This window comes from Monocercomonoides exilis, assembly GCF_001643675.1.
Source record: "Monocercomonoides exilis strain PA203 chromosome Unknown scaffold27-1312184, whole genome shotgun sequence".
In the NCBI taxonomy this organism is placed as follows: Eukaryota; Preaxostyla; order Oxymonadida; family Polymastigidae; genus Monocercomonoides; species Monocercomonoides exilis.
This window is the reverse complement of record NW_027150572.1, coordinates 692,345-713,617: the sequence shown is the minus strand read 5'-3', so window position 1 is coordinate 713,617 and position 21,273 is coordinate 692,345. Positions and strand designations below refer to the sequence as shown.

The window sequence follows — 21,273 nt, the reverse complement described above, 5'->3', positions numbered from 1 at the left end:
TGCATCAACGGTTATTCAAAACTTTTGCAGTTAACATAAATACCGATTTTTATTTAAATAAATAAAAAAAAAAAAGATAAGAAAAATAAAATTTCGAACTTTCATCGCGCCAAGCATAAAACGACAAAATACAAATTCGACTCATTAAAAATTCAGTGAACTGATTTTGAGACTAACTAAATATTTTTTCTAAAAAAAAATTAAAAAATTCAAAATTTAAATTAAAATTTAAATCAAATTCTAAAAATAAAACTTATAAAAGGTAGGATGATGAGTGAAATGATTCCCAACTGTGAAATGAATGGGGAAATAGCTAATGATCAGAATATATAAAGATTATCATCTCTCTCTCCTCCTTAAGAATGTTCGTGAGGTCGATATGTCACATCGCTTTCAGATAATCTAAATAATTCTGATTTCAAGGTGAGGATCTCATTCAGAATGGCAATAATAGATGCTTTCATTGCGCGATTATTTGCAGTTTTTTTTATCCAAATCTCAATTTCATCTTTATGCCTCTTGAAAATCATTCCACACACATCATCAGCTGACGAAAGTTGATTTCCAATTATCAAAAGCAGTAAATCAAAATACATTTTTTCACCTGCTGCTTTCATAAGAGAAGTCTTCAGCGAAATTATGATTTTTCCTCCACCAACGTTATCTCCGTATTCCCAAGCGGGCTTAATTCCTTCTTTGAAAATATAATAAACCGTCTTTGCAGGAAGAATTGATGGCTTTGGAATATGATGACACACTCTATAGAATAATAAATGAAAATGTTAGTAAAATGATGATTGTTTACAATTTTATAAGCAAGTCAAACTGCCAAAATTGCTTAAGAGTTCTAATTGTTGAAAGTAAATGCACATTTGACATCCATTCATCTTCACTCCTTTGGTATCTCATGGCCTTAGGTGCCTCAACAATAGAAACGGTCCAAGAAAATCGAAGCGGATATTCATTCTCTGTATTTGCCATTCCAAACAAAAATATTGATCAACTTAACCATTTTTAACACATTATGAAATGAATAAAACTAAAATTGGATTTTTAAATTATTTTCAGCCACCAAGTGCTCCTTTATGTGTATATAAATAGAACAATGAAGTGTGAGTAACTGTGGATGGATGAATCTTTAAAGTTTCAATTATCTGAGGAAATCTTCCTGCATCTCCCTTATGGAACAATGATATTAATGCAGCCTCAGACTTTAAATTTAAAAGAGAAAATGTATAACAATATAAGCAAAAATAAAAATTTCAAATTCATAGCAATCAAACAACAATTATCTAAAATCAAACCGCTTTTGCAACATTAGCATGAGAAGAAGAAGTATTTTCGATTAGCGGGGCGATAAACTGAATAATATATTCAATTGGAAACTATTCGACAGAACATAATAAAATAAAGTGAAGGAAAAAAAGTTAAATATCAAAGTTCAATGAATAGTGGAAAAATCCGTTCAAAAAAATAATATAGAGGAAAACAGTTAAATAAATTAGTGACATTAATCAAAAATTGCAATTCAAACATGCTGAAATGCAACAGCTATTCTTCGTATTGCATTCGTAGCACAAAATACAATATTAGGCGAAGTGTCCGAAAGAAATTGCGTCAAAGTCGAAAGAAGTAACAGCAATGAAAGAGGCAGAGCAAGTGAATGAGTAGGAGAAAGTATCTTGATAACAGCCGGCTGAAGAGATAGAGCTAAATAGTTATCATAATAAAAATAATAATAAGTATTGAAATAAAAAACAAAGTTCGAATTACATTTGGGAAGAATAATAAATAGATGGTTGATAGCATACAATCGCTCAAAGATTGCGAAGTGAGATTGACAAAGATTGGATTGAGAATAAAACGACTAACAGCAAGGCATATCCCGAATCGTATATCGTCCTAATGGAAGAAAAAGAAGAAGAAGAAGATAGAAATGCCAAAAAGATAATTTATAACAATATTTATCGAATCAAAAAGCAATAATCCAATTTTATTGTTATTATAAGCATTAATACAATGAAATTGAAGGATAAAAAAATGAACGGATAAAAAAAATGAACGAATAAAAAAATACCCTCTGATCGCCAGCAGCATGAGTCAAAAAGGCAGCAAGCTCAGCAACAAGAGAAGGCGAATCGGCGAGAAATGAGTCGTCAAACGAGCAGCGAGGCAAAGAAAGGCCGAAAGAAGAGGCATTTTGTGGGAGATTGCATTGAGATGATAATGTCAGATGAGACGAGCTTTCGGCTTCAATCAGATTGTCAGAGAAGTGAAGTGATTCAGGTGCAATCTTTGGATCAGCTTGAGAAAAAGCAGATTTCATTTTCATTGCGGCTGTTGGGATAGAATATACTGATGGAGGTTGACGCGATTGCGCTATAGAAGGATCCATTATTGAAGAAAGAGAATATGCAAACATATTCATTGGAGAAGCAGACATGTATGAAAGATCATCTTCATTTACTGTGTTTTCGAAAAAAAAAAAGAGATATAAAAAAAGAGAATATAAATGGGGTATTGAGCAGTCAGCACAGAATTGATGCCATTTTAAAAAATGAGAATAATAATAATAATAATAATAAGGAAAAAATTAAAAATAAAAATAAAAAGAGCATAAAATTACATCATATAATAAACACATACCAGAGATTGGAAGTGAATTAGTTGTGGAATGAGTATTAGAGCCAGATATTTGAGATGAAGGCTGCGAAGATGATTGAGTTGAGATTCCAGCTTGAGACACAGCAGGAGTAGTGGGAGGCAGAGGTGCAGATGGAGTGATGAGATATGACGGATTCAACAGAGCAGCCAACAGAAGAGAATGAAAGTGGCGTATGTTTCTGTGCGAAGGGTGGTGGTGGAAAGTGAATGTGGCATTCAAGAATGACACATCCGTTGTTGACACAGATGGATCAAAAGAATATGTGAAGCGGAAAGCGCTTTTCTCAGTTTTGCTGTTTGGCACAGATGGCTGGTTGTGCATGGTTGACAGCAGAGATGGTGAAAGGGTGTAGTATTGTCTCTTTCCATTTCCTTGTGGAGATGCCGCTGAAAAATTACTACGTGACAGAATAGTGTTCAGAAGATTTTCCAGCACATTCCCTCTTCTGAGTCGTGCAAATGCAGCGATTGCATCTGCAGCTGTCATTTTCACAGCATCGGTCGTTGATTGGCAGCCTTGTGCCATTGTATCTGTACCATTGCTGTCGTAGCACACAGACACTAGATCTTTCATCAATAAAGTTTCCATTTGCTCGTTAATATCACAAATATGTCCTCCACTCACACAGATGATACGCCAGATAATACGAAGGGCAGCATCAACAGCAATTGTCTCGCATTGAAATGGTGTTGATATCACAGAAGAAGGGAGAGAAATGAATGGAAGAGGGAGATTGTGAAGTGGTGAGGGCATCGTCAAATACGCAGGAAGCGACAACGATGGCTGGAGATGCTTCTTCTGCATATTACTCAAAGTGGATTGCATAAATGATTCCAAAAGATCGGAATCAAACGGAACACTTGTTACTTTGACGTTTGTGTGTTTGATGCCAATTAGGATAAGATCAAACATCCGTTTTGCTAACGAGCAAGGGTTTTTGAGAAACGGAATGCACTCTTCCATTACAGAAGCAGCTCTTTCTCTAATTTCCCTATTGTCAGATGAAAAGAAAGAAGGGAGAGACTCCACAGCAAACGAGGCAAACAAAGTCAAAGGTGCTCCAAAAACAGAAAACAACGTGAAAAGAGAATCAAGAAGTGCTCCGCATGCAGAGGCAGACAGTGTCATAGGAGTGTACTCAGAGGCTGTTCTGATAAGTGCACTTGCAATGCATCCAAGCGTTGTCAACGATATGTACTGGTTCAAATCTTGCCAAACATGACGAATGGAATATGGATGCTTGTCTTTGATTTCAGAAAGCAATGATAACGCTTCGGACTTTCGTGCATGAAACATTTCGTAAGCATTGAGTGGAAATAGGGTATGAACAAATGGTGAATTCAGAATATTGCCCGATGCTGTCATAGCCTTGAAATGTTCATCGGTGAAAATCTTTGAAACAGAGTCGAAATTCTGAGGAAGCACAGATAAAAGCTTGAGAAGAATGGTTAAGCCATTGCACCCAAGCAAAATATCACTTTTCTCGCCATGTGTGATGCAAGCCAGCAAAATTGACGCTAAACTTACAATTCCTTCTTCGCAATAGAACAATGGATGCTCTTTCAGCGACAAACGGAATTTGTTATGAGAATCAAAGGAATTCTCAAATGAACCATTTGTGCGGCTGGCCATATATTTCTCTCTTTCTCCCAAAGAACGCCATATATCTTTTTGTTTTTCCATTTCATTTTCAACTTCGACATCGATTTTTGATAACAGCGAGCGAACTTGCTCTCCAAACAAGGCAGCATCATAAGCATTCAATGACATAAGAATTGATGCAAATGCAGAGCAAACAGCCGAACGAGGTGTAATCGCTTCATCTAAATTCAAGCAAATTGTTGTGTGCTTTGATTCATTATATTCCTCATAATTTGCTGCTCTCAGTATTTCGCATAATTCTGCATTTGATAAAGGTTGACTTCCTGAAGCCGAAGAAGCAGATTCTGATGTTGTTTGAATATCTTCTCTTTTTGATGTTTCTTGGGTGTGAAAAGCTTGATTCGAAGAACTGAGAGCTGCCCAGCTTTCGACATTAGCACAAACCTGCAGTAAGTGATTCAATGCTTTAAATCTGCAATCGTACAAAATGTACAAATGATTTTCGTCATCCTCTTCTTCGGAATCTTCTTCTTCATCCGGGTACCAATAGTCATCGATAGAATCTTCGTTTAAAGATATTTCAGTTTCTGAGTTTGAGTCTGAAGATTCCGATTGCACGTCAACTTCCACGCTTGATCTGCTTTTATCTTTATCATTACATTCTTCTTCTTCTTTCTTCTTTCTTCTTTTTATTATCTTATTTGCTTTTTCCTTCATTTTTCTTTCTCTAAGCCTTCTCTGCTTCTCACAGACACCGAGTAACTGACTAAGCAGCCAAGCACTCCACATTTGCTTCAGTGTGGATGAATTAACCAAAAGTGAGCAAAGAGTGTCAACTGTTTCTTCTTCATCAGAAAGAAAGATTTGATGCACAATCTCCGAAACTGGTACTGCCCACAAAAATGGATTAGTTGAGTTTCCAGCTACTTTAACAATGGATTTCGATGGCGTTGCAAACCCTGAAGGTGAAGGAGCATTTGAAGATGCCAAAGAGGATGATGATGCAGATGAGGAGATTGTTCTCGCTGATATTTCCTCATTTCCACCAGAGAGACCAGAAATATATGCAAGCACATCTACAAGGTTCTCGACCAAAGACGGAAAGGGAACAGTAATCAAAGGCAAGGATGATTTGATAAGTGCAGAAAGGCAGCGAATGTTGCTGAGCGTGAATGGCGGTTGTACCAACGGAGAAATTATCTTGCCGAATGTGGGAACCTTCGAAGCCAAATGGCAAACAAAGCGGAGTGCTTGAATGGCATGCGTTGTCTTCAAAAGACTATCGCGTGTTGGAGTTTTCCTTCCTCGTACTGTTGCTCCTCCACTCAATAATGATTGTTGCATTCCTTTGTCTTTGTCACTATCATCCTCAAGCGCAATCTTTTGGGCATCCTTTGTATCAATATTTGTAATCCAACTCAGCAGCTTTCGAACTATTTTCTCCCATGTTGTTTTATCTGTGTAGTTGTGTAGCATGTTCAGAACAATAAATGCAGATCTTCGAACTTCAATTGCCTCATCGTCAATTCCAATGCGAATGCAAGTCAGAAGACTGGCCAAATGCACTTGAATGAGCGAGGGCTCAGCAGATGTAACAAGAGATGCCAAAGCAAGGATAGATCCAACACGTTCATGAAACGTTCCTGAGGTTATATCTGAAGTAAGCAATGGTAATATCGTTGTGAACACCTGATCTCCATGTTTTGTTGCGAGATCCTGCAAGCATGATGAAGCAACCTCTTTCTGCCAATATGTTGCTTCTGATGGGACATACGAAAGATTTGGCTGCTCAGCAGAGAAAATCAAAGTTCCTGTTCCAGAAAATGAAAACTGCCTTGCGGAAAGTTGCTTCGAGGATAAAGCACCAGTTATTTTTGAAGATCCAGCGGTAGCTGAGGACAAAACAGAAGAAATAGTGCGAATAAGAAGGGGAAGAAGTGATGGCAGAATTTTACTTGGATCGTCCACAAGTTCTTTCCAAACGCTCACAGCCTTCTGTTGAACTTCCCTTGACGTATCAAAGCGAGCGAGGAAAAGCGAAACATACAGTTCGTTTCGTTGGGTCTCTGTGAGAAGCGAAGAAAGAGACTGCTCAAAATGAACTTGGTACTGTCGTTGGGTGATTGATTGATCTGGATTCGAAGCCGATAAAGAAGGATTTTGCTTTGTTAATTCATCCTCGCTCATCTCGTCGTCCAAATGAAGCGTGGAATATGGGTAGCCACTGTTGCTTTCGTCTTCAAATTCGTTTCCTGGATCAACAAATTCAAAATCGCTTGTATCGAATTCATCTTCCATATAATCAGATCGCATGTCGTCGTAATCTGCTGCAAGTTCTTCATGAGCTTGGAAATCAGTATTGTTGTTTCGCTCATTGTCAATATCTTCTTCTATTTCTGATTCAACTGATGATTCCTCGGATAATTCGCTCTTTTCTGTGTTGTCGCTTTCATCTTCTTTATCTGCATCGTCTTGATCTGAGCTGTCATATACAATTGCATAGCTGCTGTCCTCTGAACTGTCATCGTTATTGCCTCTCGTCCCACTTCTCCTGTCTTTATTTCCTTTCTTCTTTCCAGAACCACTTGTTCGATTTCGATAATCTCGTTTCTGTTTTTCTCTTTCTTTTTCCTTTTCTCTTTCTCTTCTAACTTTTGCTCTTTCCCTTTCTCGTTCGGCCTTTTCCTGTTCTTTTTTCTCTTTCTCCTCTTTCAGCTTCGCTTTCTCCTCTTTTTCAATTTCCTTTCTGTTTTTGGCTTTACGTTGCTTTGATTTATTTTCTGCATTTTCCTCCTCTTTCTTCTTCATTTTCTCCATTCTTCTCTGTCTTCTTCCTTTCACAAGTCGTTTTCTCTCTTCAACTCCAACCCCTTCGACGATCACTTTTTCCATAATTGTTGCTGCTGCCAACCTTACCCTCCAGTTAGGATCATTTGAAAGGCAACTCAGTACACATCCAAGAACAATGTGGAATGAAGGCAGAGGCTGCAGTGCTATTGAAGCCAATAACTGTTTTTGCTGTTGTGACGATAACAATGGAGCAGAACCGACAGAAGAAGAAGTTGATGCCGCTGTCTTCAAAGTGGCGTTTTGACTCACAACATCTCCAATCAATGGAGGAATGAGTGTCAACGGTTTTGATCCTGATAGTGCCCACTGTAGCAAAGGTGCAAGTGTTAATTCATTTGCATGCTGCACAACTGCAGTTGTTAACTGAGAAAACGAAAGTGTGGCAGTTGTCAAGAATTTTTGTTCAGATGTGTGTTTCACATTGCAGTAGTTTCTGATAAACGCATCCAACGTTTGATGGGCTTCTTCTCTGCATTTATCGACAGAATCACCCGCACAATGAATCAAAAATGGTAGCAGCATCGGAAAGAGAGCTTCAGAGGACGCGCCAAGCAATCCAGGAAGAGCTTTAAAGAATGCCAAAAAGCCTGATCTAACATGAAACGATGACGATAGCATTCCCACTGCCGTTACGTTAATCAAATCCATCACACGCCTTATTCCTCCCACACTCAATATTGAAGCCAAGCCAAGTGCTGCTCCGGATATATTCGTTCCTCTTTCTTCTTCAATCTTCTTTTCGTCGATGCTTCGTCCTTCCTCTTTTTCCATTCCGCTGCTACTCACACTTCCGCTAATGATGCTACTTCCGCTTCTGTCAAATGATCCTGATGCGGATCTGCTGATATCTGCATTAGGAGAAAACTCACCTCCACTCTCCAACACAGCAACCATCCACTCGCGCATTCCCTGCAATGAATCTTCACCCAGCCAGCGAGTGAGGGATTCAAGGCATTCAGCTGTGACTGTTCGGATGTGGGAAGCATCTACAATGGAGCAGCGCAGCTGAGGGAGTATCTGTGGAAGATAAGGTGTAAGTATTGTGATCTGATTGCGAAAAGGTGCAACATGAGATGGAGGAAGGAGAGAGCGAAGAGGTCCGAGTTTGTCAATTGAAGAATCTGTTAACGTCGAACTGGAAGATGTTGGATCTAATTGTTGTTTGCCCGAAGAAGATAATGGAAGCAAAATTGGTATCACCGAAACAGCTCGAAGCGAATAAATTTTTGTTGTTGGAGTTCTGGAACGCAAACCTCTGATAACGATTGGAGCCAGAAGTGCAAGTGAAGCAGCGTCCAACTTCATTTTTGTTCGGCTTTGTGCAAACTCATCTTCATAATCTAACTGTGTGTTGTACGATGACGCAAAAGAAGTGTTTGTATTAATTGAAGAAACTTCCGAAGGAGCAGCTGATAATTGCGACTTTGACGTTGCAACTGAATTGGAGTTGGATTTGACTGTTGCTGCAGACATCGAAGAATACAAAGACGAGCGCGAAATAATTGATTTTGTATCATTTCCAGACTGTCCTGCTTTTCCTGTCGTTGTTTGAGATGCATTCTTTTTCCTTTTCTTTTTCTTCTTTGCGCAAGCCGATTCTCTTTCATCCACCCAGAAGTTGCCCTCGTCTTCATCCTCCGCCACAGCAGCACAGTCCAACAGAAACACCAACACTTTGTCTGTTTTTGACACATCGCAAAGTGCATCAATAACTTCGTTCATCTTCTTCTGTACTGTTTTATTTCGCACAACTCCTGCGATTGTCTTCAGTGCTGCTTTCGCTGCTGATTGAACAAGAGGATGTGGATCAGTTAGAACAGTAGTCAATGCTGGAACAACAATTGGCATTGCCAGAGACATTTGTGAAGCGGATAAATGAGCCATTCTTCCCAAAATTTCTACGGCTCCTTGTTTTGTTCTCCACGGAATTGACACTGGTGCTGATGACGCATTTGGAGAAGAATGAGATGATAACACTGGAGATAGCGAAGGAGATAACAAAATCGACTGAGATGTAGGAGATGTTGCATCAGAAATACGCGAAAATGAATGTTGAATACTTCCGGGAGTGTATTTTTGATTCGGGTTCAGTGAGTAAAGAAGAGACGGAAGCAAGTAACTAATGCCAAACGATGATAAGTGTCTGATCAGTGCCTTTGATGCATCCTTTGCTGCCTGCCTAACAGCAATGTTAGTCTCCGAGAAAGCAGAAAGGAGAATTGGCAATATTTGCCCAAATAAAGGCTCCATACCTTTTGATAATCTGTGGAAGAACACCTCAAATGCTACAAGTGCCCCTTCTTTTGCGGAAAGAGATGATTTGTCTGATGTGGCAGCTGTTTTGATGCTGTTGAAGATTGAACTCTGATTAACAAGCCATTTTAAGCCTCCTTCTATAATATGCTCGTCTGGAATGTTCGCTGATTGCGCTGAATCAGAAGAGCGAGAATTGGAAGTTGAATTGCGTGGAGATAATGCTGATGAAGATGATGAAGAAATGGATGCCATAGGCATTCCAGATGTTGCAGCCATTTGAGCATTTCTTTTCTTCTCTTTTTTCAGCCTGTTTCTCTCTTTCCAATCGATTCTTTCGTGTTTTTCAGTATTGCTTTTTGGAGCATCCTTCACCCTCAAATCTTCAAGCGAAATTTCAATTTTCTTGCTTTGCTGCTTTGAAGAATTTGTCACTTTTTCGTTTTCTTTGTCTTTCGCTTTCTCTTTCTCCTTTTCTGCTTCTCCAGCTTTCCCTCCTTTATCCTTCGAATTGGTCTTTTCTGAATCTTTCTTTTCCTTCGCATAGAACTCTCTTTCCTGTTGAGCAGCTAACTCATCGCGTATTCTTTCAGATGCTGTCCACTCAGCCCCTGCCAATCCAGCAATGGCATATGCAGCACCTTTCCTGACAACTGGAAGTGAAGGCGGAGTCAATGAATTTTGTTGCGACGATGACAGCAACGAAGGAGAAAAAGAGGTTAAAGGTGATGCTGAAGATGCCGTAAACCCTAAGTTTTGTGCGCATGTATTGATTCCAGAACACATAACTGTGATGAATGATGAAGGTGATGGATAAAGAATTTGCTTTAGAAGAGAATCTGAGTATTGAGCAGCAAAAGCACGGAAGAGCGAGGGATGAGATGATAAGACAACTGAAAGTGCGATTGAAGCCTTCTTTTGCAGTGTTATTGAGGCTTCGGTAAACGAGAAGAAGATGTGTGAGAGAAGAGAAAGCAGTTGAGGAGATGATGATGGAAGTGAAGAAGCAAATGATGCAGCGAGCAAAAGCAAGCATCCCATGTTTCTGTCTGAACGAGCAGTTGGATGGAGGTTGGATCGCTTCGAGGTGAAATTTTGCTCAATGATTTGGTAGAGAGCAGAAGGAAAAACAAGAAAAGGAAGAAAAACGACTCCTGACGATGTATTCTTGTTTGAGGATGTTTGCGGAAGCCCTTTGATTTTGACAGCTGAATCTGTGTGCAGCAATCTTTCGTTCTTTTCCTTTTGAATTGAATAGACGATTATTTTTGAAGCAGCCGATAGCATCGTCTGTGATACTCGCTCCAGGTCGTTGCTGAGTCCGTGCTCAACCATAAACTGAGTGACTCTGATGGCTGGCTGATAAGGAAGCAGAGAAGGAGAGGATGACGAAGAAGTTGTGGCTGAAGATGCAGACTGAGTTGAACGAGACTGTTGCTTTTTGGATTGGAAAGGTGGAAGAGAAAAGGAGACAGGAAGATATGATGAAAGATAGAAAAATGTATGTGCAACTCCGCACAGCAGTGATGCAAATGACGATGCAAGGAATGGATAAGCTAAATTACTTGTGACAGATGAAGATGACGAATCATAAGATGAAGATGCAGCCGATGTCATCGCTGAATAAGGAGAAGAAAGGCGAGAAAATGGGATGGGGACGGGAAACAGATTCAAAATTGAGAGAAACGCCTGATTGTCTTTCAAATTCCTTGTACTGCGTGAAGATGGATGAAGATGGCCCAAAGAGAGGGCAGACAATGGAAGAGAAAGAGAATCAAAGAGCGGATCATACAGCTCATCGAGTGTGGAAGAGGCAGATAGAAGAAGCGGTGCTGAGAGAGACGACTGAAAAGGAGTTGGAGAAGAGATTGGAGAGTCAAATTCGCTTTTGATGGAACTTTTTCTTTGGGAAGACTCTTCTTCATCACATTCACAGTGACAAACGTATAGCTTTTCCATGCATTCCAACACAAACAATGGTGAAACGCATTGACCAGCTCGATTGAGTGCTGTTTCCAACCATGACGTGGGCTCGTTTTCCTCATTGGATTCAGATTCGTTGGTCTCCTTGCTATTCTCATTGATGATCTCGTAATCAGAAAGAAAATGAGATGGAATATTCAATGCAGAGGATGAAGAGCTTTGTGGCAGAATTGAAGAAGTGCCCTTTATCTTTCGATCTTGTGAGTCTGCATTTTGTGGAGATGTATTTGTTTTATTTTGATTTGCTTCTTTTTCCAAACTCTTTTCTTTCTTTCCTTTGCCTTTGCCTTTTCTGTTACTGTCAATACTTTCTGATTGTATGGTAACAATACATCCAAGGATGGCAGATACAGCTGATCTGCGTATTGATTCTTCTGGTCGACTGAGCGCTGTGAACAATGGGAATAGTGTGTATCCATTGAAAAATGGCAAAGATGTGTGCTTTATTTGATACTCTGATGCAATTGATGATGATGATGATTGCAAAGACATTATTGTCGTATTACCCTTTTTAGTCGATTTTCCATCAGCATCCTTCTTCTTTAAACAGCATTCAATGAAAACTTTCTCCAACAGCTCGTCTGCAATTCTTTGGCACTCCTCGTCTTCGTCCCACCGACTCAGCCAAATGAATGCAATCAGCTGCATCAAAAGCACTCTTTTCCTTCTTCCACTGAAATACTTTCCTCCCTGTGAATGCGAAAGCAGGGGAGATAGAGTCATCATCGGAATCTGATGCATTGTCGCCCAAAATGAGGCTTCTTCTTCTTTCCATTCGCTGCTTTGCATCAGCACTGGCAGCGAAATAATGAGTGAATTAAGGATTATCATTCGAAGAGCACTCGATGAATGGAGAAGAAATGGAAGCATCGGTGCGATATCAAGAACCGACTGTGTTGTTTGTGAGAGCGTGTTGATCGTATCTACAACTGACATGACAGTCAAAGAAGGCAAGCGAAGAAGACGAGATGAGTTTGTGAATGAAGTCTGCGAAAGAAGAAGTGACAAAAGAATGTGGTGAATGGAAGCGCGAGGGAAGAGTGGTGAATGAGGAAGAACACAATGAGATGAAAGGATTTTAAAGGCTTGTAATTGAAGCGATGAAAAGGGGGAAGGCAAGTTCTTGGTGAGTAAAAGCCGTTCAAGAAGAGGAAGAAGGAGAAGAAAAGAAGAAGCTGAAAGAAGTGAAGGTGATGAGAAAGAGGAGGACGACAACGATGAAGTGTTTTCCTGTGAAGGGCTTAAAATCTGAAATGTGGCTTTGATGAGTGTGTGGAGTGGCTGAGATGACATTGGTAGAGTAGATTGCGAAGTGGGTGTTTTTGAAGAGGATGAAGTGCTGTCTTGTTTGAGAGGTTTTGAAAGAGATGATAAATTAGATGGTGCAGAGAATACTTCTTGACTACCAAAGAACGATGGGTTGAGTGTTCTTTGAGCAAAGAAGCGGGCCAAAGACAAAGGAAGAAGGCGGTTCAGGCTGATGCAAAGAGACGGAGGTTGGATGTGGGAACAGAGAATACTTAGCATAGACTAAAGTGTTTCAAAGATGAACAATAATTAGCAAAATTTAACGAAAAAATGAATAAATAAATAAGCATTATGAAGCAAACCTGAATTGAATCTTTGAAAAATGGAAATGAGATGGATGATGTGAGAAGAGGAACAAGAGAAGGAAGAAGAGGCCTGACAGAAGATGGACAGCTGGCTGCAAATACAGAAAAGATCTAAAAAAAATCACGCAAACAAACAATTTATCAGTTAATGATGATATAAAAATCATTTTGTTTTAAATTTCAAACTTTAACAGTGTTGTTCACAAAATTAAGAACTGTTTTCAGCTTCTTTTTTGATTCATTTTGCTGAATAAGCAAATTGTGGATCTTTTCTTTTGCTTCAATTTGCTAAATGTGTAAGAATAAACCAATGACGATTTTGTAAAACAAATAGAAAAATAATAATAAAATAGCACACTTGTTTATCTGAATCTTCTTTTTCCTTTTCTTCCTTCTGCTTTTGAGATTTCTCCTGAGGCGTAGCAGGCTTTGCGCTACTTTCAGGTTTTGATGCGCGAACTAATTTGTTGTAATTGCATAATAATCAAAGAAAGAAAGAAAAGAATCAATTTTCAGTCAAACATTATGCATAAGTTATTTCATTCTCAAAATTACAAAAAGAATTTATCTTTCTTTTCTCTTCTTGCGTTTCATTTTTTAATATTTCAAACCATGTGAAGTTCCTTGTGCCATCTGCAAAATCGACCGCTCATCGTCAGTTCGTGGAATAAACTCTTCTTCATTCTGAGAAAACAGAATTGCCATTTCATGTTTAGAAAATATAAAGACAACATTGTTCTTCCACAAATCAATGGATTGATAAAATGAAGAAAGAGATGAGCAATTCATCTCAAAAGAGCTTGGATGATTAGAAGACAGAGCAGTTGATGTCTTTAGCAATGAAATGGTGTTTGTCAGATCATTCAGCAAAGAACGTGCAAGAACTGATGATTGAGAAGGAGGGATAACTGGAGAAATTGAAGAAAGCGCAGAAAGAGAAGATTGCTTCAGGATATCAACAGCAAGTGGATGTGAATATGTGGGAAGAGAAGAAGGAGAAAAGAGTGTGGGAATGGTGAATGAATTGTTAGCTGCCAATGTCAGTGGCGTTTTTTCGCTTTTCTCGTTTTTAGCTGTCTTTTCTTGCTGTGAAGCTTCTGTGTTTTTAACCTGGTTCATTTCATTGATTGCCAAAGAGCGAAGAAGAAACCCTCTTTCGGTGTTTGCTCCTTCGTCATCTCCAGTCAGATGTGCTGCAATTTGTGTGAATAATTGCTGGAGGCAGAAGCATAGCGACGGAGAGTGCAGAAGCAGCTGGGTCCAAGTGAATGCATTTGAGCAGTCAGCAAAGGGATATGAATTCAAGCGGTTGTGTGGTGTTGATGAAGAGGAAGAGAGCGAAGAAGAAGAGGAAGCAGCAGCAAAGATGGGTGAGTGTGCTATTTGTGCCAGTTTTGCACACTGACATGGGGTGAGAATGCCGAAGTGTGATTCCATGTTTCCGCAGACGCCGCATGAAGGATGTGAAGTGTTTGGTGTTTCGAGATGAAGTGGGTGGAATGGATTGTTGCTTTGACTTTGCGGCTGGATTTGTGCCTGATTCTGCTGCATCGAAAGATTTGAAGATCGCTTCTTTTTTGATTCGGTCGCAAATACCTGTTGAGATTCAGATACTGCCTTTTGTGGAAGCTGAGATGTGTTTGTCTTTGATTGATCGTTTTGCTTGAACGTTTGAGTTCCCTTGTTGCCCTGTTTTGTTTGCTGTCGTTGTTTTGACGAAGGTTCATTGTTTGCTTTTTGCTTTTCCAGAGAAGCATAAAGAGAAGATACATCTTTGGAAGTGCCAGCTAAAGCAGCAGAAAGCGCGAAAAAAAGCAAGTTAAATGAAATTGGACAGTGAATTGGGAGAAGGAGCAGGTTGTGATAGTTCAAAGTCTTTTCTGAAGAAGATTCCATAAGTTTGTCATCAACAGAGATTAAATCAGAAATAGAGCTGTTTGCAGAGTTTGTTGACGGATACGAGGTTGAAGAGGAGATAAAGCGAGAAGCGTTGTATTCCAAGTATGAAGGAAGCTGAAGAATAAAGCAGTTGAAAAGAGTTGAAATGTACAGATCTCGAAGCAATGTTACTTGCTGCTGAAGAGAAAGGCTTGGAGGGGTTAAAGAGAAGTTTAATGGAGATGAAAGGAGCGATGACATTAGAGATGAGCAAGTTGAAGAAGAAGGAGACATCAACAAAGTGGAAATGAGCAAGTACAGTGAATTAATGGGAGATGTGGTACTTGAAACTGCAGCTGCTGATTTGGATGTCGTAGCAGTAAACATTGAAGTGTTTTTTATCGACTGAATTGAACTACCCCCCATTCTTGTTGATTGTGCACCGCCTTGTGCGCTATTGCCTTTTTGGTTTTTTTCATTTGCTGCGGATTTCGCTTTTTTTGGTTTGGGCATCTGAAATTCGGTTGAATTGATTGTTTCAGATGCAGATAGAATGTCTGCCTGCTCAGACAACAAATTGAAATCTCCACTTTTAGAGTTGCTAATCGCGTTATCACTCAAATTTTTCTCTGTGCGCTCTTCTGTTCCACCTTCATCTTCTTGCATTTCATGCGGGCTTGCAATTGGAACAAGCATAGACTGATATTTCATTTGCCTTTTAGCTTCTTTCATTGCTACTTTCTCCTTCATCAATTTTTCTCTCTGTCGAATTTGAATGGCTGTTTGGATGTCTCTTGCGATTTGCACAAGAGAAAGAACATAGTTCCAGATATATCCCATTGTGTTGCGTATTCTGAAGTTTGGGTGAATGAAAAGAAAGAGAATAGTTGTCATGAGAGGAGGAATAAAGGGGATTGAAGAAAGAAGTTGTGTTGACAAGAGTGAAGATGAAATTGATGTGGGAGAAGATGAAGCAGATGAAGAAGGAAAAGGATATTGAGTTGTGGATGATAACGATGAAAAAGAAGATGCTCCAACTGTTCCTGCTGATGCTGAAGATGACGGCACTGTTAATGAAGAAGCATTTGCATTCAGAGGTTGTGAAGCAAAAGTGCATAGTTGAGCAGCGTTGCACGAAGAGTTCAATGAAGCCTTGACTGCTTGAGAGATGCAGCATCCAGAAAAGAGCAGAGCAGGACGGTGAAATATCTCCAAAGAAAGAGAAAGGAACAGAGGGCGGAAAACTGGTGAGATTAGAAATACAGCTATCCAAGTCACTTGAATGAATGAGTCGATAAAGGACTGTGAATAAATCGACTGAAGAGAATTGATGGTGTGGTTGGACTTGAGAATAAAAGGAAGCAATGATATAAACACGTGAAGCTCACTGATGTCTGATTGTATCGCGCTTATTTGAGCACACAAACGAGAAGTATTAAATGGAACAATCAAAGTCTTTGAGCTGTGAAAATGGAATTTCTGTGGATAAACCTTTGTGGTAGATGAGAGCGCAGAAATTGAAGATTCAAAGGGGATTGAGGCACAAAGCGAGGAAAACGAAGAAGGTGAGATTGATGTGGACGAGGCAATCGGAATGGATGATGGAGAAACAGGACATAATGGCTCGCCAAACAAATCGTTCTGCCTCTCATCAGAAAAGCCAACTTGCATCGTTCGAGGAGTGGAATGCTGTGAGGACAAGTCTATGTCAGCTGCAGAATATACACTGCTGGATAATTTTCCCATATTTGCGCTTTCTCTTCCTTCTATGAAAGAACCCTCGTGCTTTGAAGAGAAAGAAATATTGCTTTTTGAGAGAGGAATTTCAGTGCTAGCAGAACACTCGTTAAAATCACTGAGATCATCTTCGTCGCTATCTTCATCACTTTCATGTTCAACGGAATCATTTTCGAAAGCTAGACACGTGCTGTAGTCTTCAGCAAACAACGCTTCTTCTCTCTTCCATCCAAATGCAATGATCAGCACAATGGCACTAAGAGTCTGCTCCATTCGCACGTTTGAGCGAACTCCTTCTCTTGAGCAGTAGTTCAGAAGAAGGCGGCAGAGACTGCTTCTCTGAAAGAGCAGAATGAATGGTGATTGTTGATTCTGTGGAGGAATTTGCACTTTTTCTTGTGATGCTTGTGGGATGGAAGGTAAAGAAGGAGAAAGCGTTGATGATGACAGTGATAATGATGATTCTGAAGATGATACGCTCAATCGTTCTGCTTGAAACTGAGGAGCAGATTTTTCATATCCAGTACATCTCAATCCTTTGGCTGTTGATGTAATTCGTTGTTTATCGCTATCTTTTCCATCTATTTCATAATTAATGCTCACTAACCCTGAGAATGATAGAAGAAGAGATAGAAAGATGTGTTTTCTAACATCGTCTGTGGAGCCTCCTTTGAGAAGCGTGTCATAAAACAAGATGACATTCATCATCAGTTGGAGAGAATGTGTGGCAAGTGGTATGATTGTGGTCGAGCTCAGACAAGAATTTAGAAAAGATGTTGATATTTGAGAAGAAGCAGAGGATAACGAAGAAAAAGGAGGAGGGTAAGATGACGAAAGTGAAGGAGAAGTTGAGCCAATAGAAGAAGAAGCTGATGATGAAGACGACGACGAAAACGAAGGAAAAGATTTCATCGATTGAGGCGATGATAACTCTGATGCAGTTGGAGTAGTAGGAGGCGTTCTGATTTTATTTCCTTTCTTTCCTCTCGTTTTTTGCGGGCTCTGAATATTTTGCGTTATCTTTAAGTTTGGTGGCTTCTTCTGAGAAGCAGCCATCAACTTAGAAGATGAATACAGAGAGGAGGAAGAAGGCAATGATGATGATGCCATTGACTGAACGTTTTGCAGAGATTTCATGAGAGACTGTAGTTCGCTATCGAATGTGATAATAAAAGGAGGAAAACAGTAGAATGTGTCGGGGTAATACGAGTCTTCTCTATTTTCCTGTTTGTCCTGTGAAAGAGTTGCGTTGGAGTTGGTCCGTTTGATGCTGTCTTTCTCGCCTGACAAGTCATTTGATGAATCAACAGAGCGGATGCTCTCTTCATCCTTCGTTGCATCTTTCAGTTGCATTGCACTCATACTTGTTGCTATGCTCTGATTTGGTTTTTCTTTCCATCTATTCATCAACATATTGACTTCTCCTGTGTCTGCACGCGATAGAAGCGATAAAAGAAGAGAATGCCATATGCCCACAGCAGACAAGGCAAAGTGAAAGTCTGCAGTGTTTGGCAGGTGGATGGATGCAGCAATGAGAGGAAGTGTTGAACTTGTTAGCATGTCAATACACAAATAGAGCGAACAATGAAGAGGGAAGAAAAATAAACTGCGGACAGAAAGAAGATGAGAAGGAATTTCTTCTCTCAGACTGACTGTGTTCTGAGGCTTTGACGGAGCACAGGAGCTCAAACAAGAAGCGAAGGACGATGAAACACGTGATGGCTCATTTAAATAGAGAAGATGAGGTAAAGATGCTGGTGCAAAGAAAAAATATGACAATAAAAACGTCTCTAAATGGTGAGATAAAGAAAAAGGTGCAAAATTCAGTTGTGACAACTGTTCAAATGAAGACGCATTGTATTTCCATGATTTTTTGTAATAGCTCTTATTCTGTGACTCAAATGGAAAAGAATAAAATGGTGAAGATTCGAGTGGATATGCAAAAAGGACACGGCCTATGCATTCGAGTGATGCATGCAGAGTGGCGCGTTCTGAAGAAGCGGAAGAGTTGCGTATCTGAAATAAGATGCGTCTTGTCATTTCGTGTATATGCCTTAGTGGAAGTATTGAACCGCTCTGATGCTCTTGAGAGATTTTGTCCGCATTTGCCATTTCACCCAGGCAGCTAATCATTCGAGGTGTTGAGTCAATCAATGACAATATGTTTGGGTTGTTTGCTTCTGTTTGCACACTTTCAAAGGAATCCAAAATAAGAAAGGAAGATGTTATGTTTCCAATAGTTGAGGCAGCAACAAATGAAAGATGTGTTGGAAACGGAGTTTGAAAGAGGGAAGAATCTTTGCTCTCTTCACTTGAGTCAAAAGGATTATTGTTGGCTGAATCAGTGGAAGACGAAGAGGAGGAGGAAGAGGAGGATGCAGAAGAAGAAGAAGTCATAAGAACTGTCAAGGGAGATGACAATTGGAGTGAAGAAATAGAAGCCAATGTTGGAGACGTTTGAGAAGATGTAGATCCTCCAGCTGCCAAGGAATTGCTGAGTGAGGGGAAAAACGGTACAACTGAGACGATCGATGAGAATATTGCATGAAGCTGGGAATAGCTGAAAGGAAATGCAGGCATCCGCAAGTTCTGAAGCCGCTCTTCTTCGATTGATGCCTTGAATGATTGTCGAGATGAAGAAGGAGTTAAAGTCAGCACGGGTGTATTTGGCTGCTGTTTAGATGTGCAAATGCTCTTCTCGGCATAGTCTTCAAATGCATCTTCGAATAATTCTACTGCTGAGCGAATTATTTGGTTGCAAACAAACAGAGATGATGGAAGTCTTATGATGTTCAAAAAGGAAATCAACAAATGTGAACATTTTCATGAAGATAAAATATGTCAGACATTAAATTATATTTAAATTTTATAATTATTACTTCGAAATACAAAAAACAATAAGAATAATAGTTCAAACTGTTTCATCTTTCGAATTACTACTTTGACAAGTTGTTCGCAAAAACACTTTGTTTCGATACTTCCTATCAACTGTGGATTTAGTGAAGGAAACAAGAAAAAATAACAAAATATAGAGAACAATGGATGCTTTATTGACTTTGTGCATTTTTGTTTCCCATTTCTATTTGACAATCGATTGGATAAAAGATCATCATTTGATGGCAACGACGTTTTATTCGAAAACAGTGGTAAAATTGGAACTTGGAACAGGATTCCAATAGGGTGCCGGTTAATGTGAAGCAAAGCCTCTACAAGATTTACAGCAGTTCCTTCTTGCATCTCGTTGTCTAACAAATTTGCTTTTTCTTTTGTTTCTTCATATTCTTTCTCGTCATTATTGTTCCCTTCAAAAGATAAAAATGATTCTATTTCCGAGCTGTTTTTAGTTGTCAAGTCATCCACAGTTTGAATATCCATTAGATCGTAATTATAACCTCCCCAATCATTGCCTCCCACTTGACGTAATGATTCATAAAACAGCTTGCATGAAAGAGTAGAATTAGCTCTTGACGAAACTTTCCATCCAGCATAAGCAGTCAATGCAGAAATCAAAATTGCACCATGGCAGAACGTAGATGCATGGTCAAAACTTGTTGATATCAACTCTCTAAAAAAATTTACGTTCTGAAAATATTTTATCAAAGAAAAAATTAAAAATTAAAAAAGAGAAAAACAATAAATTTTTCGAAAAGATATTTGAATAATATATTTCACAAAAATGATATTGTAAGATTTAATAAATATTCAAAATAAAAATAAATAAATAGTTGCGAAAAATCAAACTTTTTCAAATGTTATCTGCATTGTTTTCACAATTTGTTTAACAATCTCATTAAAATCTCTTTGTGAAATCTTTTTCATTACGCAATTAAACATTCTTACAATATAAGACGACATTATCTTACTCAATGCAAATTTGTTTGTCAAATCTTTTTCATATCTCATAATCAGACTAATCCAAGAAAAATATGTCATGCAACTATATACAGGCAACGGAGAACTATTTGTCACTCTGGCTTTAAGCTCATCAACAAGTTTGAGGCAAAATGCATTAATAAATGTTTTATCTGCGATAAATGTCTTCTCCAATAAAATAACACTTGAATTAATAAAGCTCTTATCGTGTTCTGACGGATCAATTTTAAATAAATTTTCTAAAAATTCTTCTTTCTCTGAGTAAAATCAATTTATTTAACATGTCAAAAATTAACAAATTCAAATTATCATGCCTTCGTTAAAAATTCTTTCTTGCCAATTCTTGGTCCCAGGAGATGTGTCTATAGGAAACTTACTTGCATCTCCTTCTAGTTCCATAGAAAGTCAAGATAAAGGCAAATTAATAATTCTCAATTTTTTTATAGAATGTTGGGCAAGATCTATCATTCAATAAAAGTCATATTCATTGCATTGTTGAAGTCAATATACTTTTTTTATATGATTGGAAAAAGCTGATAAGCGTTTTGTTTATCTTAAAATTGAAGATATTTTTCAGTTTTTTTCAACACATTTTCAAATAATTAGGAAACAAATTTTTGACATGAAATGAGAAAGATCTTTTTTTCTCTTTACTCTTTTATTATTTTTTTGCTCAAATAAGAATTCAAAAAGAATCTCATCGAAATATTGCTTATTGAACATTTTAATTTTCACAGAATTGAGTCATTAGGAATTTGTTATTCCTCTCCAACTTATCATTCAAAATAATGTTGCATGAACATTAATTTCATAATCAAA

General features: G+C 38.7%; 2 protein-coding genes across 2 annotated transcripts; both read right to left on the bottom strand.

The window, feature by feature from the left end:
* Positions 1-35: 35 nt before the first annotated feature.
* MONOS_5953 (Translation initiation factor 4E) lies at positions 36-1,007 on the bottom strand. Its single transcript, XM_067876145.1, has 2 exons — positions 827-1,007; positions 36-759 (listed from the first exon to the last, which is right to left on the bottom strand). The coding sequence occupies exons 1-2, from the start codon at positions 979-981 to the stop codon at positions 357-359; spliced, it is 558 nt and encodes a 185-aa protein (XP_067725997.1). The 5' UTR covers positions 982-1,007; the 3' UTR covers positions 36-356.
* A 57-nt stretch (positions 1,008-1,064) lies between these two features.
* On the bottom strand, positions 1,065-19,506 carry MONOS_5952 (putative ARM repeat-containing protein; the record flags this gene model as incomplete). The annotated part of the gene is made up of 11 exons (XM_067876144.1): positions 1,065-1,211; positions 1,305-1,385; positions 1,535-1,710; positions 1,812-1,902; positions 2,078-2,466; positions 2,647-12,883; positions 12,964-13,077; positions 13,153-13,254; positions 13,325-13,425; positions 13,578-19,363; positions 19,499-19,506. The coding sequence occupies 11 exons, from the start codon at positions 19,504-19,506 to the stop codon at positions 1,065-1,067; spliced, it is 17,232 nt and encodes a 5,743-aa protein (XP_067725996.1).
* Positions 19,507-21,273: the final 1,767 nt, after the last annotated feature.

Excerpts from the sequence above, each read along its gene's own strand:
- MONOS_5953 (XM_067876145.1), bottom strand. The coding sequence starts at position 981 with ATGGCAAATACAGAGAATGAATATCCGCTTCGATTTTCTTGGACCGTT. Across the intron at positions 760-826 it reads ACTCTTAAGCAATTTTGGCA|AGTGTGTCATCATATTCCAA; the intron begins GTTTGACTTGCT and ends ATTATTCTATAG.